The sequence below is a fragment of the Taudactylus pleione genome, unplaced genomic scaffold (genome assembly GCF_031769625.1).
Source record: "Taudactylus pleione unplaced genomic scaffold, aTauple2 ptg000584l, whole genome shotgun sequence".
In the NCBI taxonomy this organism is placed as follows: Eukaryota; Metazoa; Chordata; class Amphibia; order Anura; family Myobatrachidae; genus Taudactylus; species Taudactylus pleione.
Genome location: NW_028284986.1, coordinates 1,753,181 through 1,781,156, shown reverse-complemented (window position 1 = coordinate 1,781,156; position 27,976 = coordinate 1,753,181). Strand labels below are relative to the sequence as shown.

General features: G+C 46.1%; 1 protein-coding gene across 3 annotated transcripts in view; it reads right to left on the bottom strand.

The window, feature by feature from the left end:
* The window catches only part of LOC148481366 (protein unc-13 homolog B-like), a 296,399-nt gene that overhangs the window by 21,073 nt on the left and 247,350 nt on the right, over positions 1-27,976 (bottom strand). For all 3 annotated transcript variants that reach the window (XM_088453621.1, XM_088453622.1, XM_088453623.1), the window contains exons 25-26: positions 5,575-5,727; positions 2,274-2,397 (exon numbers count right to left, since the gene is read on the bottom strand). In XM_088453621.1, coding sequence (XP_088309747.1) covers positions 2,274-2,397; positions 5,575-5,727 — 277 coding nt within the window. The remainder of the gene's footprint in view (positions 1-2,273; positions 2,398-5,574; positions 5,728-27,976) is intronic.

Genomic DNA, 27,976 nt, shown 5'->3' with positions numbered 1-27,976 from the left:
ACCCCCCCTTCCCCCCCAATACACATTACAGGAACATACTGCACCCCCCCTTCCCCCCAATACACATTACAGGAACGTACTGCACCCCCCTTCCCCCCAATACACATTACAGGACCGTACTGCACACCCCCTTCCCCCCAATACACATTACAGTAACGTACTGCACCCCCTTCCCCCCAATACACATTACAGGAACGTACTGCACACCCCCTTCCCCCCAATACACATTACAGGAACATACTGCACCCCCCCTACCCCCCAATACACATTACAGGAACATACTGCACACCCCCTTCCCCCCAATACACATTACAGGAACATACTGCACCCCCCCTTCCCCCAATACACATTAAAGAAACGTACTGCACCCCCCTCCCCCATTACAGGAACGTACTGCGCCCCCCCCTTCCCCCCAATACACATTACAGGAACATACTGCGCCCCCCCCCTTCCCCCAATACACATTACAGTAACGTACTGCACCCCCCCTTCCCCCCAATACACATTACAGGAACGTACTGCACCCCCCTTCCCCCATTACAGGAACGTACTGCGCCCCCCCTTTCCCCCCAATACACATTACAGGAACGTACTGCACCCCCCTTCCCCCCAATACACATTACAGGAACGTACTGCACCCCCCTTCCCCCCAATACACATTACAGGAACGTACTGCACCCCCCTTCCCCCATTACAGGAACGTACTGCGCCCCCCCTTCCCCCCAATACACATTACAGGAACATACTGCCCCCCCTTTCCCCCCAATACACATTACAGGAACGTACTGCACACCCCCTTTCCCCCCAATACACATTACAGGAACGTACTGCACCCCCCCTTTCCCCCCAATACACATTACAGGAACGTACTGCACCCCCCTTTCCCCCCAATACACATTACAGGAACGTACTACATGCACCCCCCTTCCCCCCAATACACATTAAAGGAATGTACTGCACCCCCTTCCCCCCAATACACATTACAGGAACGTACTGCACCCCCCTTCCCCCCAATACACATTACAGGAACGTACTGCGCCCCCCCTTTCCCCCCAATACACATTACAGGAACGTACTGCACCCCCCTTCCCCCCAATACACATTACAGGAACGTACTGCACCCCCCTTCCCCCATTACAGGAACGTACTGCGCCCCCCCTTTCCCCCCAATACACATTACAGGAACGTACTGCACCACCCCTTCCCCCCAATACAGGAACGTACTGCGCCCCCCCCTTCCCCCCAATACACATTACAGGAACATACTGCACTCCCCTTCCCCCCAATACACATTACAGGAATGTACTGCGCCCCCCCTTCCCTCCAATACACATTACAGGAACGTACTGCGCCCCCCCTTCCCCCCAATACACATTACAGGAACGTACTGCGCCCCCCTTCCCCCCAATACACATTACAGGAACGTACTGCACCCCCCCTCCCCCCCAATACACATTACAGGGACGTACTGCACCCCCCTTCCCCCCAATACACATTACAGGAACATACTGCACCCCCCCCTTCCCCCCCAATATACATTACAGGAACGTACTGCGCCCCCCTTCCCCCCAATACACATTACAGGAACGTACTGCACCCCCCCTCCCCCCCAATACACATTACAGGGACGTACTGCGCCCCCCCTTACCCCCAATACACATTACAGGAACGTACTGCACCCCCCTTCCCCACATTACAGGAACATACTGCACCCCCCTTCCTCTCAATACACATTACAGGAACGTACTGCACCCCCCTTCCCCCCAATACACATTACAGGAACGTACTGCAAGGAGACTGCACCGCAGAGTATTTCTGACCTTCCACTGTGGACCTGACCAGTACCCTCCCCATCAGTGATGCCAGTAGCTGGACCTGGGCAGGGACAACACCAATGAGCAGCCCTGGTCAGCTCTTTTGCTGGAGGAACAGAAAATAAATCATCTTCATGCTCTGAGAATGTCAGAACCCAGCGTCACCGACAGAACGGGACAAACCATCGTCTGAGAGTCTAACACTACATATGTGACACTATCAGTACACTTCTATACACATGACACGCCAGCGAGAGGCCACACGAGTGGCAGATGTGTTCTGGGGAAGGCCGTCTGCCAGGTGACTCTTCTCCCCAGCTGCCGCTCACAGGCCCTATAGTCCCTGTAAGCTGGGCAGTCCGGAACATCTCAGCTGTGCTGGGACACTTTCCAGGAGATCCAGGGCTGTCCGTCACGGCTGCACGGTGACCCCTAATCCGCCATTTCATATGCACTCACCGACTGATCCGTCAGGGGCGGCAGGACAATCATCTTCTCCATCGTGTTCATCACAACCCTCCAAAGGTCCTTCAGGACGCGTTTCAGCACAGTCTTCTCACACACGGTGGCAAACAGCGTCAGGCTGTGGAGACCAGGGACAAACACTTGTGGCTGCAACAATGTAACGTTTTCTGTTCTGGGACACCGGTGAGGATGTGAGGGGAATGCTTTCTGTGTGACACCGAGTTCTTTCTATGGCAGACGGTCGGGGACACCGGTGAGGATGTGAGGGGAACACTCTCTATGTGACACCAAATACTTTCTATGGCAGACTGTCAGGGACACCGGTGAGGATGTCAGGGGAACGCTCTCTATGTGACACCAAATACTTTCTATGGCAGACGGTCGGGGACACCGGTGAGGATGTGAGGGGAACATTTTCTGTGAGACACCGAGTTCTTTCTATGGCAGATGGTCAGGGACACCGGTCAGGATGTGACGGGAACGCTCTCTATGTGACACCAAATTCTTTCTATGGCAAACGGTCAGGGACTCCGGTGAGGATGTGAGGGGAACGCTCTCTATGTGACACCAAATTCTTTCTATGGCAAACGGTCAGGGACTCCGGTGAGGATGTGAGGGGAACGCTCTCTATGTGACACCAAATACTTTCTATGGCAGACTGTCAGAGACACCGGTGAGGATTTGAGGGGAACACTCTCCATGTGACACCAAATACTTTCTATGGCAGACTGTCAGGGACACCGGTGAGGATGTGACGGGAACGCTCTCTATGTGACACCAAATACTTTCTATGGCAGACTGTCAGGGACACCAGTGAGGATGTCAGGGGAACGCTTTCTGTGTGACACCGAGTTCTTTCTATGGCAGATGGTCAGGGACACCGGTCAGGATGTGACGGGAACGCTCTCTACGTGACACCAAATTCTTTCTATGGCAGACTGTCAGAGACACCGGTGAGGATGTGAGGGGAATGTTTTCTGTGTGACCGAATTCTTTCTATGGCAGATGGTCGGGGACACCGGTGAGGATGTGAGGGGAACACTCTCTATGTGACACCAAATTCTTTCTATGGCAGACGGTCAGGGACACCGGTGAGGATGTGAGGGGAACGTTTTCTGTGAGACACCGAGTTCTTTCTATGGCAGACTGTCAGAGACACCGGTGAGGATTTGAGGGGAACACTCTCCATGTGACACCAAATACTTTCTATGGCAGACTGTCAGGGACACCGATGAGGATGTGACGGGAACGCTCTCTATGTGACACCAAATACTTTCTATGGCAGACTGTCAGGGACACCAGTGAGGATGTCAGGGGAACGCTTTCTGTGTGACACCGAGTTCTTTCTATGGCAGACTGTCAGGGACACCGGTGAGGATGTGACGGGAACGCTCTCTATGTGACACCAAATACTTTCTATGGCAGACTGTCAGGGACACCAGTGAGGATGTCAGGGGAACGCTTTCTGTGTGACACCGAGTTCTTTCTATGGCAGATGGTCAGGGACACCGGTCAGGATGTGACGGGAACGCTCTCTACGTGACACCAAATTCTTTCTATGGCAGACTGTCAGAGACACCGGTGAGGATGTGAGGGGAACGCTCTCTACGTGACACCAAATTCTTTCTATGGCAGACTGTCAGAGACACCGGTGAGGATGTGAGGGGAACGCTTTCTGTGTGACACAGAGTTCTTTCTATGGCAGGCTGTCAGGTACACCGGTGAGGATGTGAGGGGAACGCGCTCTATGTGACACAGAGTTCTTTCTATGGCAGACGGTCAGGGACACTGGTGAGGATGTGAGGGGAACGCTTTCTGTGTGACACCGAGTTCTTTCTATGGCAGACTGTCAGAGACACCGGTGAGGATGTGAGGGGAACGCTTTCTGTGTGACACAGAGTTCTTTCTATGGCAGACTGTCAGAGACACCGGTGAGGATGTGAGGGGCACGATTTCTGTGTGACACAGAGTTCTTTCTATGGCAGACTGTCAGAGACACCGGTGAGGATGTGAGGGGAACGATTTCTGTGTGACACAGAGTGCTTTCTATGGCAGACAGTCAGGGACACTGGTGAGGATGTGAGGGGAACGTTTTCTGTGTGACACAGAATTCTTTCTATGGCAGATGGTCAGGGACACCGGTGAGGATGTGAGGGGAACGCTTTCTGTGTGACACCAAATTCTTTCTATGGCAGACTGTCAGAGACACCGGTGAGGATGTGAGGGGAACGATTTCTGTGTGACACAGAGTGCTTTCTATGGCAGACAGTCAGGGACACTGGTGAGGATGTGAGGGGAACGTTTTCTGTGTGACACAGAATTCTTTCTATGGCAGATGGTCAGGGACACCGGTGAGGATGTGAGGGGAACGCTTTCTGTGTGACACCAAATTCTTTCTATGGCAGATGGTTAGGGACACCGGTGAGGATGTGAGGGGAACGCTATCTGTGAGACACTGAATTCTTTCTATGGCAGACGGTCGGGGACACCGGTGAGGATGTGAGGGGAACGCTATCTGTGAGACACTGAATTCTTTCTATGGCAGACGGTCGGGGACACCGGTCAGGATGTGAGGGGAACGCTATCTGTGAGACACTGAATTCTTTCTATGGCAGACGGTCGGGGACACCGGTCAGGATGTGAGGGGAACGCTTTCTGTGAGACACCAAATTCTTTCTATGGCAGACGGTGAGGGACACTGGTGAGGATCTGACGGGAACGCTCTCTATGTGACACCAAATTCTTTCTACGGCAGACTGTCAGAGACACCGGTGAGGATATGAGGGGAACGCTTTCTGTGTGACACCGAGTTCTTTCTATGGCAGACTGTCAGAGACACCGGTGAGGATATGAGGGGAACGCTTTCTGTGAGATACCGAATTCTTTCTATGGCAGACGGTCAGGGACACTGGTGAGGATCTGACGGGAACGCTCTCTATGTGACACCAAATTCTTTCTATGGCAGACGGTCAGGGACACCGGTGAGGATTTGAGGGGAACGCTTTCTGTGTGACACCGAGTTCTTTCTATGGCAGATGGTCAGAGACACCGGTGAGAATGTGAGGGGAACGCTTTCTATGTGACACCGAATTCTTTCTATGGCAGACGGTCAGAGACACCGGTGAGGATGGGAGGGGAGCGCTTTCTGTGTGACACTGATCCGGGCTGCTGATCGGGGAGAATGCTGAATGGGGAACTACCCAGGGAGGTGCTATAGAGGAATGTGCAATGCCGGATGTACCGTATATCACACTTGTACAATATTAGTATCTCAGAATAGCTATTTTCTACTCACTTTCCATCCAAGAAATCCATTAATGGGCGGAGGACATTGTCTGCATCCTGTGCCACAGTGTTCCTGGCATTTGCTGGTATGTTTCCAGTGCCCTTCACGTGAACCAGAATCTCGGACATCTGCTTAATACATTCATCTATACGAAACTGGAAGCTGCAGATACACAAACAAATCCCATCACATGAGGACATACCAGTACAGGGTATATAACGTGGCTGTACATATAATGCAAAAACAAGACATTAGGCGCTAATGAATACATATATATCTCTATAATCTTGCAGTCAAATGACCAAAATATTTTTTCTTAATATCAGCACAATGACATGTGCTTGTGAATACACACCTACACCATCACATACTATGGTGTACATATATGTGCAAAGAAAAAAGTCTATATGTGCTGATAAGACACCATTAATTTAGGAAGTAGAATAGAATAATCTGATGTTCAATAAAAAAATATATATTATTAATGATATATTCTACTCTACTTTATCAATTAATTGTGTCTTATCAGCGCAAATAGACTTTTTTCTTTGCATGTAATATAATGCAGCCTGGCTGAGGTGACACCTACATACAGTATATATAATGCAGCCTGGCTGAGGTGACACGCCTACATACAGTATATATAATACAGCCTGGCTGAGGTGACGCCTACATACAGTACATATAATGCAGCCTGGCTGAGGTGACACACCTACATACAGTACATATAATGCAGCCTGGCTGAGGTGACACACCTACATACAGTATATATAATGCAGCCTGGCTGAGGTGACACCTACATACAGTATATATAATGCAGCCTGGCTGAGGTGACACACCTACATACAGTATATATAATGCAGCCTGGCTGAGGTGACACCTACATACAGTATATATAATGCAGCCTGGCTGAGGTGACACACCTACATACAGTATATATAATGCAGCCTGGCTGAGGTGACACACCTACATACAGTATATATAATACAGCCTGGCTGAGGTGACGCACCTACATACAGTATATATAATGCAGCCTGGCTGAGGTGACACACCTACATACAGTATATATAATGCAGCCTGGCTGAGGTGACACCTACATACAGTACATATAATGCAGCCTGGCTGAGGTGACACACCTACATACAGTATATATAATGCAGCCTGGCTGAGGTGACGCCTACATACAGTATATATAATGCAGCCTGGCTGAGGTGACACACCTACATACAGTATATATAATGCAGCCTGGCTGAGGTGACGCCTACATACAGTATATATAATGCAGCCTGGCTGAGGTGACACGCCTACATACAGTATATATAATGCAGCCTGGCTGAGGTGACGCCTACATACAGTATATATAATGCAGCCTGGCTGAGGTGACGCCTACATACAGTATATATAATGCAGCCTGGCTGAGGTGACACGCCTACATACAGTATATATAATGCAGACTGGCTGAGGTGACGCCTACATACAGTATATATAATACAGCCTGGCTGAGGTGACGCCTACATACAGTATATATAATGCAGCCTGGCTGAGGTGACACGCCTACATACAGTATATATAATGCAGCCTGGCTGAGGTGACACCTACATACAGTACATATAATGCAGCCTAGCTGAGGTGACACACCTACATACAGTATATATAATGCAGCCTGGCTGAGGTGACACACCTACATACAGTATATATAATGCAGCCTGGCTGAGGTGACACACCTACATACAGTATATATAATGCAGCCTGGCTGAGGTGACACACCTACATACAGTATATATAATACAGCCTGGCTGAGGTGACGCCTACATACAGTATATATAATGCAGCCTGGCTGAGGTGACGCCTACATACAGTATATATAATGCAGCCTGGCTGAGGTGACACCTACATACAGTACATATAATGCAGCCTGGCTGAGGTGACACACCTACATACAGTATATATAAAACAGCCTGGCTGAGGTGACACACCTACATACAGTATATATAATGCAGCCTGGCTGAGGTGACACACCTACATACAGTATATATAATGCAGCCTGGCTGAGGTGACACACCTACATACAGTATATATAATGCAGCCTGGCTGAGGTGACACATCTACATACAGTATATATAATGCAGCCTGGCTGAGGTGACACACCTACATACAGTATATATAATGCAGCCTGGCTGAGGTGACACACCTACATACAGTATATATAATGCAGCCTGGCTGAGGTGACATGCCTACATACAGTATGTATAATGCAGCCTGGCTGAGGTGACACGCCTACATACAGTACATATAATGCAGCCTGGCTGAGGTGACACACCTACATACAGTATATATAATGCAGCCTGGCTGAGGTGACACGCCTACATACAGTATATATAATGCAGCCTGGCTGAGGTGAAACGCCTACATACAGTATATATAATACAGCCTGGCTGAGGTGACACCTACATACAGTACATATAATGCAGCCTGGCTGAGGTGACACATCTACATACAGTATATATAATGCAGCCTGGCTGAGGTGACACGCCTACATACAGTATATATAATGCAGCCTGGCTGAGGTGACACGCCTACATACAGTATATATAATGCAGCCTGGCTGAGGTGACACACCTACATACAGTATATATAATGCAGCCTGGCTGAGGTGACACCTACATACAGTATATATAATGCAGCCTGGCTGAGGTGACACACCTACATACAGTATATATAATGCAGCGTGGCTGAGGTGACACCTACATACAGTAAATATAATGCAGCCTGGCTGAGGTGACACGCCTACATACAGTATATATAATGCAGCCTGGCTGAGGTGACACGCCTACATACAGTATATATAATGCAGCCTGGCTGAGGTGACACGCCTACATACAGTATATATAATGCAGCCTGGCTGAGGTGACACGCCTACATACAGTATATATAATGCAGCCTGGCTGAGGTGACACGCCTACATACAGTATATATAATGCAGCCTGGCTGAGGTGACACGCCTACATACAGTATATATACTGCAGCCTGGCTGAGGTGACACACCTACATACAGTATATATAATGCAGCCTGGCTGAGGTGACACGCCTACATACAGTATATATAATGCAGCCTGGCTGAGGTGACACGCCTACATACAGTATATATAATGCAGCCTGGCTGAGGTGACACACCTACATACAGTATATATAATGCAGCCTGGCTGAGGTGACACCTACATACAGTATATATAATGCAGCCTGGCTGAGGTGACACGCCTACATACAGTATATATAATGCAGCCTGGCTGAGGTGACACATCTACATACAGTATATATAATGCAGCCTGGCTGAGGTGACACATCTACATACAGTATATATAATGCAGCCTGGCTGAGGTGACACGCCTACATACAGTATATATAATGCAGCCTGGCTGAGGTGACACGCCTACATACAGTATATATAATGCAGCCTGGCTGAGGTGACACACCTACATACAGTATATATAATGCAGCCTGGCTGAGGTGACACCTACATACAGTAAATATAATGCAGCCTGGCTGAGGTAACACCTACATACAGTATATATAATGCAGCCTGGCTGAGGTGACACGCCTACATACAGTATATATAATGCAGCCTGGCTGAGGTGACACCTACATACAGTACATATAATGCAGCCTGGCTGAGGTGACACATCTACATACAGTATATATAATGCAGCGTGGCTGAGGAGACACACCTACATACAGTATGTATAATGCAGCCTGGCTGAGGTGACACCTACATACAGTATATATAATGCAGCCTGGCTGAGGTGACACGCCTACATACAGTATATATACTGCAGCCTGGCTGAGGTGACACGCCTACATACAGTATATATAATGCAGCCTGGCTGAGGTGACACGCCTACATACAGTATATATAATACAGCCTGGCTGAGGTGACACGCCTACATACAGTATATATAATGCAGCCTGGCTGAGGTGACACGCCTACATACAGTATATATAATACAGCCTGGCTGAGGTGACACCTACATACAGTACATATAATGCAGCCTGGCTGAGGTGACACATCTACATACAGTATATATAATGCAGCCTGGCTGAGGTGACATGCCTACATACAGTATATATAATGCAGCCTGGCTGAGGTGACACCTACATACAGTATATATAATGCAGCCTGGCTGAGGTGACACGCCTACATACAGTATATATAATGCAGCCTGGCTGAGGTGACACGCCTACATACAGTATATATAATACAGCCTGGCTGAGGTGACACCTACATACAGTACATATAATGCAGCCTGGCTGAGGTGACACATCTACATACAGTATATATAATGCAGCCTGGCTGAGGTGACACGCCTACATACAGTATATATAATGCAGCCTGGCTGAGGTGACACGCCTACATACAGTATATATAATGCAGCATGGCTGAGGAGACACCTACATACAGTAAATATAATGCAGCCTGGCTGAGGTGACACGCCTACATACAGTATATATAATGCAGCCTGGCTGAGGTGACACACCTACAAACAGTATATATAATGCAGCCTGGCTGAGGTGACACCTACATACAGTATATATAATACAGCCTGGCTGAGGTGACACCTACATACAGTAAATATAATGCAGCCTGGCTGAGGTGACACGCCTACATACAGTATATATAATGCAGCCTGGCTGAGGTGACACACCTACATACAGTATAGATAATGCAGCCTGGCTGAGGTGACACCTACATACAGTATATATAATGCAGCCTGGCTGAGGTGACACGCCTACATACAGTATATATAATACAGCCTGGCTGAGGTGACACGCCTACATACAGTATATATAATGCAGCCTGGCTGAGGTGACACCTACATACAGTATATATACTGCAGCCTGGCTGAGGTGACACACCTACATACAGTATGTATAATGCAGCCTGGCTGAGGTAACACCTTACATACAGTATATATAATGCAGCTTGGCTGAGGTAACACCTACATACAGTATATATAATGCAGCCTGGCTGAGGTGACGCCTACATACAGTATATATAATGCAGCCTGGCTGAGGTGACACCTACATATAGTATATATAATGCAGCCTGGCTGAGGTGACACGCCTACATACAGTATATATAATACAGCCTGGCAGAGGTGACACCTACATACAGTATATATAATGCAGCCTGGCTGAGGTGACACCTACATACAGTATATATAATACAGCCTGGCAGAGGTGACACCTACATACAGTATATATAATGCAGCTTGGCTGAGGTGACACCTTCATACAGTATATATAATACAGGCTGGCTGAGGTGACACCTACATACAGTATATATAATGCAGCCTGGCTGAGGTGACACACCTACATACAGTATATATAATGCAGCCTGGCTGAGGTGACACGCCTACATACAGTATATATAATACAGCCTGGCTGAGGTGACACGCCTACATACAGTATATATAATACAGCCTGGCTGAGGTGACGCCTACATACAGTATATATAATGCAGCCTGGCTGAGGTGACACGCCTACATACAGTATATATAATGCAGCCTGGCTGAGGTGACACCTACATATAGTATATATAATGCAGCCTGGCTGAGGTGACACCTACATACAGTATATATAATGCAGCCTGGCTGAGGTGACACCTACATACAGTATATATAATGCAGCCTGGCTGAGGTGACACACCTACATACAGTATATATAATGCAGCCTGGCTGAGGTGCCACACCTACATACAGTATATATAATGCAGCCTGGCTGAGGTGACACGCCTACATACAGTATATATAATGCAGCCTGGCTGAGGTGACACACCTACATGCAGTATATATAATGCAGCCTGGCTGAGGTGACACCTACATAGAGTATATATAATGCAGCCTGGCTGAGGTGACACCTACATACAGTATATATAATGCAGCCTGACTGAGGTGACACGCCTACATACAGTATATATAATGCAGCGTGGCTGAGGTGACACACCTACATATAGTATATATAATGCAGCCTGGCTGAGGTGACGCCTACATACAGTATATATAATGCAGCCTGGCTGAGGTGACACACCTACATGCAGTATATATAATGCAGCCTGGCTGAGGTGACACCTACATACAGTATATATAATGCAGCCTGGCTGAGGTGACACGCCTACATACAGTATATATAATGCAGCCTGACTGAGGTGACACGCCTACATACAGTATATATAATGCAGCGTGGCTGAGGTGACACACCTACATATAGTATATATAATGCAGCCTGGCTGAGGTGACGCCTACATACAGTATATATAATGCAGCCTGGCTGAGGTGACACACCTACATACAGTATATATAATGCAGCCTGGCTGAGGTGACACACCTACATACAGTATATATACTGCAGCCTGGCTGAGGTGACACCTACATATAGTATATATAATGCAGCCTGGCTGAGGTGACATGCCTACATACAGTATATATAATGCAGCCGGGCTGAGGTGACACACCTACATACAGTATATATAATGCAGCCTGGCTGAGGTGACACACCTACATACAGTATATATAATGCAGCCTGGCTGAGGTGACACCTACATACAGTATATATAATGCAGCCTGGCTGAGGTGACACCTACATACAGTATATCTAATGCAGCCTGGCTGAGGTGACAGGCCTACATACAGTATATATAATGCAGCCTGGCTGAGGTGACACGCCTACATACAGTATATATAATGCAGCCTGGCTGAGGTGACACACCTACATACAGTATATATACTGCAGCCTGGCTGAGGTGACACACCTAAATACAGTATATATAATGCAGCCTGGCTGAGGTGACACGCCTACATACAGTATATATAATGCAGCCTGGCTGAGGTGACACGCCTACATACAGTATATATAATGCAGCCTGGCTGAGGTGACACACCTACATACAGTATATATAATGCAGCCTGGCTGAGGTGACACCTACATACAGTATATATAATGCAGCCTGGCTGAGGTGACACCTACATACAGTATATATAATGCAGCCTGGCAGAGGTGACACACCTACATACAGTATATATAATGCAGCCTGGCTGAGGTGACACACCTACATACAGTATATATAATGCAGCGTGGCTGAGGTGACACCTACATACAGTATATATAATGCAGCCTGGCAGAGGTGACACACCTACACACAGTATATATAATGCAGCCTGGCTGAGGTGACACACCTACATACAGTATATATAATGCAGCCTGGCTGAGGTGACGCCTACATACAGTATATATAATGTAGCCTGGCTGAGGTGACACACCTACATACAGTATATATAATGCAGCCTGGCTGAGGTGACACCTACATACAGTATATATAATGCAGCCTGGCTGAGGTGCCACACCTACATACAGTATATATAATGCATCCTGGCTGAGGTGACACACCTACATACAGTATATATAATGCAGCCTGGCTGAGGTGCTACGCCTACATACAGTATATATAATGCAGCCTGGCTGAGGTGACACCTACATACAGTATATATAATGCAGCCTGGCTGAGGTGACACCTACATACAGTATATATAATGCAGCCTGGCTGAGGTGACACCTACATCCAGTATATATAATGCAGCGTGGCTGAGGTGACACCTACATACAGTATAGATAATGCAGCCTGGCTGAGGTGACACGCCTACATACAGAATATATAATGCAGCCTGGCTGAGGTGACATGCCTACATACAGTATATATAATGCAGCCTGGCTGAGGTGACACCTACATACAGTATATATAATACAGCCTGGCAGAGGTGACACCTACATATAGTATATATAATGCAGCGTGGCTGAGGTGACACCTACATACAGTATATATAATACAGCCTGGCTGAGGTGACACACCTACATACAGTATATATAATGCAGCCTGGCTGAGGTGACACAACAACATACAGTATATATAATGCAGCCTGGCAGAGGTGACACCTACATACAGTATATATAATGCAGCCTGGCTGAGGTGCCACACCTACATACAGTATATATAATGCAGCCTGGCTGAGGTGACACGCCTACATACAGTATATATAATGCAGCCTGGCTGAGGTGACACACCTACATGCAGTATATATAATGCAGCCTGGCTGAGGTGACACACCTACATACAGTATATATAATGCAGCCTGGCTGAGGTGACACCTACATACAGTATATATACTGCAGTCTGGCTGAGGTGATACACCTACATACAGTATATATAATACAGCCTGGCTGAGGTGACACCTACATACAGTATATATACTGCAGCCTGGCTGAGGTGACACGCCTACATACAGTATATAATACAGCCTGGCTGAGGTGACACACCTACATACAGTATATAATGCAGCCTGGCTGAGGTGACACCTACATACAGTATATATAATGCAGCCTGGCTGAGGTGACACATCTACATACAGTATATATAATACAGCCTGGCTGAGGTGACACCTACATACAGTATATATAATGCAGCCTGGCTGAGGTGCCACACCTACATACAGTATATATAATGCAGCCTGGCTGAGGTGACACGCCTACATACAGTATATATAATGCAGCCTGGCTGAGGTGACACAACAACATACAGTATATATAATGCAGCCTGGCAGAGGTGACACCTACATACAGTATATATAATGCAGCCTGGCTGAGGTGACACGCCTACATACAGTATATAATACAGCCTGGCTGAGGTGACACACCTACATACAGTATATATAATGCAGCCTGGCTGAGGTGACACCTACATACAGTATATATAATGCAGCCTGGCTGAGGTGACACCTACATATAGTATATATAATGCAGCCTGGCTGAGGTGACACACCTACATACAGTATATATAATGCAGCCTGGCTGAGGTGACACCTACATACAGTATATATAATGCAGCCTGGCTGAGGTGACACGCCTACATACAGTACATATAATGCAGCCTGGCTGAGGTGACACGCCTACATACAGTATATATAATACAGCCTGGCTGAGGTGACGCCTACATACAGTATATATAATGCAGCCTGGCTGAGGTGACACGCCTACATACAGTATATATAATGCAGCCTGGCTGAGGTGACACACCTACATACAGTATATATAATGCAGCCTGGCTGAGGTGACACCTACATACAGTATATATAATGCAGCCTGGCTGAGGTGACACACCTACATACAGTATATATAATGCAGCCTGGCTGAGGTGACACACCTACATACAGTATAGATAATGCAGCCTGGCTGAGGTGACACACCTACATACAGTATATATAATGCAGCCTGGCTGAGGTGACACGCCTACATACAGTACATATAATGCAGCCTGGCTGAGGTGACACGCCTACATACAGTATATATAATACAGCCTGGCTGAGGTGACGCCTACATACAGTATATATAATGCAGCCTGGCTGAGGTGACACGCCTACATACAGTACATATAATGCAGCCTGGCTGAGGTGACACACCTACATACAGTATATATAATGCAGCCTGGCTGAGGTGACACCTACATACAGTAAATATAATGCAGCCTGGCAGAGGTGACACCTACATACAGTATATATAATGCAGCCTGGCTGAGGTGACACACCTACATACAGTATATATAATGCAGCCTGGCTGAGGTGACACGCCTACATACAGTATATATACTGCAGCCGGGCTGAGGTGATACACCTACATACAGTATAGATAATGCAGCCTGGCTGAGGTGACACACCTACATACAGTATATATAATGCATCCTGGCTGAGGTGACACGCCTACATACAGTATATATAATGCATCCTGGCTGAGGTGACACACCTACATACAGTATATATAATGCAGCCTGGCTGAGGTGACACACCTACATACAGTATATATAATGCAGCCTGGCTGAGGTGACACACCTACATACAGTATGTATAATGCAGCCTGGCTGAGGTGACACCTACATACAGTACATATAATGCAGCCTGGCTGAGGTGACGCCTACATACAGTATATATAATGCAGCCTGGCTGAGGTGACACCTACATACAGTAAATATACTGCAGCCTGGCTGAGGTGACGCCTACATACAGTATATATAATGCAGCCTGGCTGAGGTGACACCTACATACAGTATAAATAATGCAGCCTGGCTGAGGTGACACGCCTACATACAGTATATATAATGCAGCCGGGCTGAGGTGACACACCTACATACAGTATATATAATGCAGCCTGGCTGAGGTGACACCTACATACAGTATATATAATACAGCCTGGCTGAGGTGACACACCTACATACAGTATATATACTGCAGCCTGGCTGAGGTGACACCTACATACAGTATATATAATACAGCCTGGCTGAGGTGAGACCTACATACAGTATATATAATGCAGCCTGGCTGAGGTGACACCTACATACAGTATATATAATGCAGCCTGGCTGAGGTGACACCTACATACAGTATATATACTGCAGTCTGGCTGAGGTGATACACCTACATACAGTATATATAATACAGCCTGGCTGAGGTGACACCTACATACAGTATATATACTGCAGCCTGGCTGAGGTGACACGCCTACATACAGTATATAATACAGCCTGGCTGAGGTGACACACCTACATACAGTATATAATGCAGCCTGGCTGAGGTGACACGTACATACAGTATATATAATGCAGCCTGGCTGAGGTGACACCTACATACAGTATATATAATGCAGCCTGGCTGAGGTGACACCTACATATAGTTTATATAATGCAGCCTGGCTGAGGTGACACCTACATATAGTATATATAATGCAGCCTGGCTGAGGTGACACACCTACATACAGTATATATAATGCAGCCTGGCTGAGGTGACACCTACATACAGTATATATAATACAGCCTGGCTGAGGTGACACCTACATACAGTATATATAATGCAGCCTGGCTGAGGTGACACCTACATACAGTATATATAATGCAGCCTGGCTGAGGTGACACCTACATACAGTATATATACTGCAGTCTGGCTGAGGTGATACACCTACATACAGTATATATAATACAGCCTGGCTGAGGTGACACCTACATACAGTATATATACTGCAGCCTGGCTGAGGTGACACGCCTACATACAGTATATAATACAGCCTGGCTGAGGTGACACACCTACATACAGTATATAATGCAGCCTGGCTGAGGTGACACGTACATACAGTATATATAATGCAGCCTGGCTGAGGTGACACCTACATACAGTATATATAATGCAGCCTGGCTGAGGTGACACCTACATATAGTATATATAATGCAGCCTGGCTGAGGTGACACCTACATATAGTATATATAATGCAGCCTGGCTGAGGTGACACACCTACATACAGTATATATAATGCAGCCTGGCTGAGGTGACACCTACATACAGTATATATAATGCAGCCTGGCTGAGGTGACACGCCTACATACAGTACATATAATGCAGCCTGGCTGAGGTGACACGCCTACATACAGTATATATAATACAGCCTGGCTGAGGTGACGCCTACATACAGTATATATAATGCAGCCTGGCTGAGGTGACACGCCTACATACAGTATATATAATGCAGCCTGGCTGAGGTGACACACCTACATACAGTATATATAATGCAGCCTGGCTGAGGTGACACCTACATACAGTATATATAATGCAGCCTGGCTGAGGTGACACACCTACATACAGTATATATAATGCAGCCTGGCTGAGGTGACACCTACATACAGTAAATATAATGCAGCCTGGCAGAGGTGACACCTACATACAGTATATATAATGCAGCCTGGCTGAGGTGACACACCTACATACAGTATGTATAATGCAGCCTGGCTGAGGTGACACCTACATACAGTACATATAATGCAGCCTGGCTGAGGTGACGCCTACATACAGTATATATAATGCAGCCTGGCTGAGGTGACACCTACATACAGTAAATATACTGCAGCCTGGCTGAGGTGACGCCTACATACAGTATATATAATGCAGCCTGGCTGAGGTGACACCTACATACAGTATAAATAATGCAGCCTGGCTGAGGTGACACGCCTACATACAGTATATATAATGCAGCCGGGCTGAGGTGACACACCTACATACAGTATATATAATGCAGCCTGGCTGAGGTGACACCTACATACAGTATATATAATACAGCCTGGCTGAGGTGACACACCTACATACAGTATATATACTGCAGCCTGGCTGAGGTGACACCTACATACAGTATATATAATGCAGCCTGGCTGAGGTGACACCTACATACAGTATATATAATACAGCCTGGCTGAGGTGACACCTACATACAGTATATATAATGCAGCCTGGCTGAGGTGACACCTACATACAGTATATATAATGCAGCCTGGCTGAGGTGACACCTACATACAGTATATATACTGCAGTCTGGCTGAGGTGATACACCTACATACAGTATATATAATACAGCCTGGCTGAGGTGACACCTACATACAGTATATATACTGCAGCCTGGCTGAGGTGACACGCCTACATACAGTATATAATACAGCCTGGCTGAGGTGACACACCTACATACAGTATATAATGCAGCCTGGCTGAGGTGACACGTACATACAGTATATATAATGCAGCCTGGCTGAGGTGACACCTACATACAGTATATATAATGCAGCCTGGCTGAGGTGACACCTACATATAGTATATATAATGCAGCCTGGCTGAGGTGACACCTACATATAGTATATATAATGCAGCCTGGCTGAGGTGACACACCTACATACAGTATATATAATGCAGCCTGGCTGAGGTGACACTTACATACAGTATATATAATACAGCCTGGCTGAGGTGACACCTACATACAGTATATATAATGCAGCCTGGCTGAGGTGACACCTACATACAGTATATATAATGCAGCCTGGCTGAGGTGACACCTACATACAGTATATATACTGCAGTCTGGCTGAGGTGATACACCTACATACAGTATATATAATACAGCCTGGCTGAGGTGACACCTACATACAGTATATATACTGCAGCCTGGCTGAGGTGACACGCCTACATACAGTATATAATACAGCCTGGCTGAGGTGACACACCTACACACAGTATATAATGCAGCCTGGCTGAGGTGACACGTACAGACAGTATATATAATGCAGCCTGGCTGAGGTGACACCTACATACAGTATATATAATGCAGCCTGGCTGAGGTGACACCTACATATAGTATATATAATGCAGCCTGGCTGAGGTGACACCTACATATAGTATATATAATGCAGCCTGGCTGAGGTGACACACCTACATACAGTATATATAATGCAGCCTGGCTGAGGTGACACCTACATACAGTATATATAATGCAGCCTGGCTGAGGTGACACGCCTACATACAGTACATATAATGCAGCCTGGCTGAGGTGACACGCCTACATACAGTATATATAATACAGCCTGGCTGAGGTGACGCCTACATACAGTATATATAATGCAGCCTGGCTGAGGTGACACCTACATACAGTATATATAATGCAGCCTGGCTGAGGTGACACACCTACATACAGTATATATAATGCAGCCTGGCTGAGGTGACACCTACATACAGTAAATATAATGCAGCCTGGCAGAGGTGACACCTACATACAGTATATATAATGCAGCCTGGCTGAGGTGACACACCTACATACAGTATATATAATGCAGCCTGGCTGAGGTGACACACCTACATACAGTATAGATAATGCAGCCTGGCTGAGGTGACACACCTACATACAGTATATATAATGCAGCCTGGCTGAGGTGACACGCCTACATACAGTACATATAATGCAGCCTGGCTGAGGTGACACGCCTACATACAGTATATATAATACAGCCTGGCTGAGGTGACGCCTACATACAGTATATATAATGCAGCCTGGCTGAGGTGACACGCCTACATACAGTATATATAATGCAGCCTGGCTGAGGTGACACACCTACATACAGTATATATAATGCAGCCTGGCTGAGGTGACACCTACATACAGTAAATATAATGCAGCCTGGCAGAGGTGACACCTACATACAGTATATATAATGCAGCCTGGCTGAGGTGACACACCTACATACAGTATATATAATGCAGCCTGGCTGAGGTGACACGCCTACATACAGTATATATACTGCAGCCGGGCTGAGGTGATACACCTACATACAGTATAGATAATGCAGCCTGGCTGAGGTGACACACCTACATACAGTATATATAATGCATCCTGGCTGAGGTGACACGCCTACATACAGTATATATAATGCATCCTGGCTGAGGTGACACACCTACATACAGTATATATAATGCAGCCTGGCTGAGGTGACACACCTACATACAGTATATATAATGCAGCCTGGCTGAGGTGACACACCTACATACAGTATGTATAATGCAGCCTGGCTGAGGTGACACCTACATACAGTACATATAATGCAGCCTGGCTGAGGTGACGCCTACATACAGTATATATAATGCAGCCTGGCTGAGGTGACACCTACATACAGTAAATATACTGCAGCCTGGCTGAGGTGACGCCTACATACAGTATATATAATGCAGCCTGGCTGAGGTGACACCTACATACAGTATAAATAATGCAGCCTGGCTGAGGTGACACGCCTACATACAGTATATATAATGCAGCCGGGCTGAGGTGACACACCTACATACAGTATATATAATGCAGCCTGGCTGAGGTGACACCTACATACAGTATATATAATACAGCCTGGCTGAGGTGACACACCTACATACAGTATATATACTGCAGCCTGGCTGAGGTGACACTTACATACAGTATATATAATGCTGCCTGGCTGAGGTGACACCTACATACAGTATATATAATACAGCCTGGCTGAGGTGACACCTACATACAGTATATATAATGCAGCCTGGCTGAGGTGACACCTACATACAGTATATATAATGCAGCCGGGCTGAGGTGACGCACCTACATACAGTATATATAATGCAGCCTGGCTGAGGTGACACCTACATACAGTATATATAATACAGCCTGGCTGAGGTGACACACCTACATACAGTATATATACTGCAGCCTGGCTGAGGTGACACCTACATACAGTATATATAATACAGCCTGGCAGAGGTGACACCTACATATAGTATATATAATGCAGCGTGGCTGAGGTGACACCTACATACAGTATATATAATGCAGCCTGGCTGAGGTAACACACCAACATACAGTATATATAATGCAGCCTGGCTGAGGTGACACACCTACATACAGTATATATAATGCAGCCTGGCTGAGGTGACATGCCTACATACAGTATATATAATGCAGCCTGGCAGAGGTGACACCTACATACAGTATATATAATGCAGCCTGGCTGAGGTGCCACACCTACATACAGTATATATAATGCAGCCTGGCTGAGGTGACACGCCTACATACAGTATATATAATGCAGCCTGGCTGAGGTGACACGCCTACATGCAGTATATATAATGCAGCCTGGCTGAGGTGACACGCCTACATACAGTATATATAATGCAGCCTGGCTGAGGAGACACACCTACATACAGTATGTATAATGCAGCCTGGCTGAGGTGACACCTACATACAGTATATATACTGCAGTCTGGCTGAGGTGATACACCTACATACTATATATATAATACAGCCTGGCTGAGGTGACACCTACATACAGTATATATACTGCAGCCTGGCTGAGGTGACACGCCTACATACAGTATATAATACAGCCTGGCTGAGGTGACACGCCTACATACAGTATATATAATGCAGCCTGGCTGAGGTGACACCTACATACAGTATATATAATGCAGCCTGGCTGAGGTGACACCTACATACAGTATATATACTGCAGCCTGGCTGAGGTGACACACCTACATACAGTATATATAATGCAGCCTGGCTGAGGTGACACACCTACATACAGTATATATAATGCAGCCTGGCTGAGGTGACACCTACATACAGTATATATAATACAGGATGGCTGAGGTGATACACCTACATACAGTATATATAATGCAGCCTGACTGAGGTGACACGCCTACATACAGTATATATAATGCAGCCTGGCTGAGGTGACACCTACATATAGTATATATAATGCAGCCTGGCTGAGGTGACACCTACATACAGTATATATAATGCAGCCTGGCTGAGGTGACACGCCTACATACAGTATATATACTGCAGGCTGACTGAGGTGACGCCTACATACAGTATATATAATGCAGCCTGGCTGAGGTGACACGCCTACATACAGTATATATAATGCAGCCTGGCTGAGGTGACACACCTACATACAGTATATATAATGCAGCCTGGCTGAGGTGACACCTACATACAGTATATATAATGCAGCCTGGCTGAGGTGACACACCTACATACAGTATATATAATGCAGCCTGGCTGAGGTGACACACCTACATACAGTATAGATAATGCAGCCTGGCTGAGGTGACACACCTACATACAGTATATATAATGCAGCCTGGCTGAGGTGACACGCCTACATACAGTACATATAATGCAGCCTGGCTGAGGTGACACGCCTACATACAGTATATATAATGCAGCCTGGCTGAGGTGACACCTACATACAGTAAATATAATGCAGCCTGGCAGAGGTGACACCTACATACAGTATATATAATGCAGCCTGGCTGAGGTGACACACCTACATACAGTATATATAATGCAGCCTGGCTGAGGTGACACGCCTACATACAGTATATATACTGCAGCCGGGCTGAGGTGATACACCTACATACAGTATAGATAATGCAGCCTGGCTGAGGTGACACACCTACATACAGTATATATAATGCATCCTGGCTGAGGTGACACGCCTACATACAGTATATATAATGCATCCTGGCTGAGGTGACACACCTACATACAGTATATATAATGCAGCCTGGCTGAGGTGACACACCTACATACAGTATATATAATGCAGCCTGGCTGAGGTGACACCTACATACAGTATATATAATACAGGATGGCTGAGGTGATACACCTACATACAGTATATATAATGCAGCCTGACTGAGGTGACACGCCTACATACAGTATATATAATGCAGCCTGGCTGAGGTGACACCTACATATAGTATATATAATGCAGCCTGGCTGAGGTGACACCTACATACAGTATATATAATGCAGCCTGGCTGAGGTGACACCTACATACAGTATAAATAATGCAGCCTGGCTGAGGTGACACGCCTACATACAGTATATATAATGCAGCCGGGCTGAGGTGACACACCTACATACAGTATATATAATGCAGCCTGGCTGAGGTGACACCTACATACAGTATATATAATACAGCCTGGCTGAGGTGACACACCTACATACAGTATATATACTGCAGCCTGGCTGAGGTGACACCTACATACAGTATATATAATGCAGCCTGGCTGAGGTGACACCTACATACAGTATATATAATACAGCCTGGCTGAGGTGACACCTACATACAGTATATATAATGCAGCCTGGCTGAGGTGACACCTACATACAGTATATATAATGCAGCCTGGCTGAGGTGACACCTACATACAGTATATATACTGCAGTCTGGCTGAGGTGATACACCTACATACAGTATATATAATACAGCCTGGCTGAGGTGACACCTACATACAGTATATATACTGCAGCCTGGCTGAGGTGACACGCCTACATACAGTATATAATACAGCCTGGCTGAGGTGACACACCTACATACAGTATATAATGCAGCCTGGCTGAGGTGACACGTACATACAGTATATATAATGCAGCCTGGCTGAGGTGACACCTACATACAGTATATATAATGCAGCCTGGCTGAGGTGACACCTACATATAGTATATATAATGCAGCCTGGCTGAGGTGACACCTACATATAGTATATATAATGCAGCCTGGCTGAGGTGACACACCTACATACAGTATATATAATGCAGCCTGGCTGAGGTGACACCTACATACAGTATATATAATACAGCCTGGCTGAGGTGACACCTACATACAGTATATATAATGCAGCCTGGCTGAGGTGACACCTACATACAGTATATATAATGCAGCCTGGCTGAGGTGACACCTACATACAGTATATATACTGCAGTCTGGCTGAGGTGATACACCTACATACAGTATATATAATACAGCCTGGCTGAGGTGACACCTACATACAGTATATATACTGCAGCCTGGCTGAGGTGACACGCCTACATACAGTATATAATACAGCCTGGCTGAGGTGACACACCTACATACAGTATATAATGCAGCCTGGCTGAGGTGACACACCTACATACAGTATATATAATGCAGCCTGGCTGAGGTGACACCTACATACAGTATATATAATGCAGCCTGGCTGAGGTGACACGCCTACATACAGTACATATAATGCAGCCTGGCTGAGGTGACACGCCTACATACAGTATATATAATACAGCCTGGCTGAGGTGACGCCTACATACAGTATATATAATGCAGCCTGGCTGAGGTGACACGCCTACATACAGTATATATAATGCAGCCTGGCTGAGGTGACACACCTACATACAGTATATATAATGCAGCCTGGCTGAGGTGACACCTACATACAGTATATATAATGCAGCCTGGCTGAGGTGACACACCTACATACAGTATATATAATGCAGCCTGGCTGAGGTGACACCTACATACAGTAAATATAATGCAGCCTGGCAGAGGTGACACCTACATACAGTATATATAATGCAGCCTGGCTGAGGTGACACACCTACATACAGTATGTATAATGCAGCCTGGCTGAGGTGACACCTACATACAGTACATATAATGCAGCCTGGCTGAGGTGACGCCTACATACAGTATATATAATGCAGCCTGGCTGAGGTGACACCTACATACAGTAAATATACTGCAGCCTGGCTGAGGTGACGCCTACATACAGTATATATAATGCAGCCTGGCTGAGGTGACACGCCTACATACAGTATAGATAATGCAGCCTGGCTGAGGTGACACACCTACATACAGTATATATAATGCATCCTGGCTGAGGTGACACGCCTACATACAGTATATATAATGCATCCTGGCTGAGGTGACACACCTACATACAGTATATATAATGCAGCCTGGCTGAGGTGACACACCTACATACAGTATATATAATGCAGCCTGGCTGAGGTGACACCTACATACAGTATATATAATACAGGATGGCTGAGGTGATACACCTACATACAGTATATATAATGCAGCCTGACTGAGGTGACACGCCTACATACAGTATATATAATGCAGCCTGGCTGAGGTGACACCTACATATAGTATATATAATGCAGCCTGGCTGAGGTGACACCTACATACAGTATATATAATGCAGCCTGGCTGAGGTGACACCTACATACAGTATAAATAATGCAGCCTGGCTGAGGTGACACGCCTACATACAGTATATATAATGCAGCCGGGCTGAGGTGACACACCTACATACAGTATATATAATGCAGCCTGGCTGAGGTGACACCTACATACAGTATATATAATACAGCCTGGCTGAGGTGACACACCTACATACAGTATATATACTGCAGCCTGGCTGAGGTGACACCTACATACAGTATATATAATGCAGCCTGGCTGAGGTGACACCTACATACAGTATATATAATACAGCCTGGCTGAGGTGACACCTACATACAGTATATATAATGCAGCCTGGCTGAGGTGACACCTACATACAGTATATATAATGCAGCCTGGCTGAGGTGACACCTACATACAGTATATATACTGCAGTCTGGCTGAGGTGATACACCTACATACAGTATATATAATACAGCCTGGCTGAGGTGACACCTACATACAGTATATATACTGCAGCCTGGCTGAGGTGACACGCCTACATACAGTATATAATACAGCCTGGCTGAGGTGACACACCTACATACAGTATATAATGCAGCCTGGCTGAGGTGACACGTACATACAGTATATATAATGCAGCCTGGCTGAGGTGACACCTACATACAGTATATATAATGCAGCCTGGCTGAGGTGACACCTACATATAGTATATATAATGCAGCCTGGCTGAGGTGACACCTACATATAGTATATATAATGCAGCCTGGCTGAGGTGACACACCTACATACAGTATATATAATGCAGCCTGGCTGAGGTGACACCTACATACAGTATATATAATACAGCCTGGCTGAGGTGACACCTACATACAGTATATATAATGCAGCCTGGCTGAGGTGACACCTACATACAGTATATATAATGCAGCCTGGCTGAGGTGACACCTACATACAGTATATATACTGCAGTCTGGCTGAGGTGATACACCTACATACAGTATATATAATACAGCCTGGCTGAGGTGACACCTACATACAGTATATATACTGCAGCCTGGCTGAGGTGACACGCCTACATACAGTATATAATACAGCCTGGCTGAGGTGACACACCTACATACAGTATATAATGCAGCCTGGCTGAGGTGACACACCTACATACAGTATATATAATGCAGCCTGGCTGAGGTGACACCTACATACAGTATATATAATGCAGCCTGGCTGAGGTGACACGCCTACATACAGTACATATAATGCAGCCTGGCTGAGGTGACACGCCTACATACAGTATATATAATACAGCCTGGCTGAGGTGACGCCTACATACAGTATATATAATGCAGCCTGGCTGAGGTGACACGCCTACATACAGTATATATAATGCAGCCTGGCTGAGGTGACACACCTACATACAGTATATATAATGCAGCCTGGCTGAGGTGACACCTACATACAGTATATATAATGCAGCCTGGCTGAGGTGACACACCTACATACAGTATATATAATGCAGCCTGGCTGAGGTGACACCTACATACAGTAAATATAATGCAGCCTGGCAGAGGTGACACCTACATACAGTATATATAATGCAGCCTGGCTGAGGTGACACACCTACATACAGTATGTATAATGCAGCCTGGCTGAGGTGACACCTACATACAGTACATATAATGCAGCCTGGCTGAGGTGACGCCTACATACAGTATATATAATGCAGCCTGGCTGAGGTGACACCTACATACAGTAAATATACTGCAGCCTGGCTGAGGTGACGCCTACATACAGTATATATAATGCAGCCTGGCTGAGGTGACACCTACATACAGTACAAATAATGCAGCCTGGCTGAGGTGACACGCCTACATACAGTATATATAATGCAGCCGGGCTGAGGTGACACACCTACATACAGTATATATAATGCAGCCTGGCTGAGGTGACACCTACATACAGTATATATAATACAGCCTGGCTGAGGTGACACACCTACATACAGTATATATACTGCAGCCTGGCTGAGGTGACACCTACATACAGTATATATAATGCAGCCTGGCTGAGGTGACACCTACATACAGTATATATAATACAGCCTGGCTGAGGTGACACCTACATACAGTATATATAATGCAGCCTGGCTGAGGTGACACCTACATACAGTATATATAATGCAGCCTGGCTGAGGTGACACCTACATACAGTATATATACTGCAGTCTGGCTGAGGTGATACACCTACATACAGTATATATAATACAGCCTGGCTGAGGTGACACCTACATACAGTATATATACTGCAGCCTGGCTGAGGTGACACGCCTACATACAGTATATAATACAGCCTGGCTGAGGTGACACACCTACATACAGTATATAATGCAGCCTGGCTGAGGTGACACGTACATACAGTATATATAATGCAGCCTGGCTGAGGTGACACCTACATACAGTATATATAATGCAGCCTGGCTGAGGTGACACCTACATATAGTATATATAATGCAGCCTGGCTGAGGTGACACCTACATATAGGATATATAATGCAGCCTGGCTGAGGTGACACACCTACATACAGTATATATAATGCAGCCTGGCTGAGGTGACACTTACATACAGTATATATAATACAGCCTGGCTGAGGTGACACCTACATACAGTATATATAATGCAGCCTGGCTGAGGTGACACCTACATACAGTATATATAATGCAGCCTGGCTGAGGTGACACCTACATACAGTATATATACTGCAGTCTGGCTGAGGTGATACACCTACATACAGTATATATAATACAGCCTGGCTGAGGTGACACCTACATACAGTATATATACTGCAGCCTGGCTGAGGTGACACGCCTACATACAGTATATAATACAGCCTGGCTGAGGTGACACACCTACATACAGTATATAATGCAGCCTGGCTGAGGTGACACGTACATACAGTATATATAATGCAGCCTGGCTGAGGTGA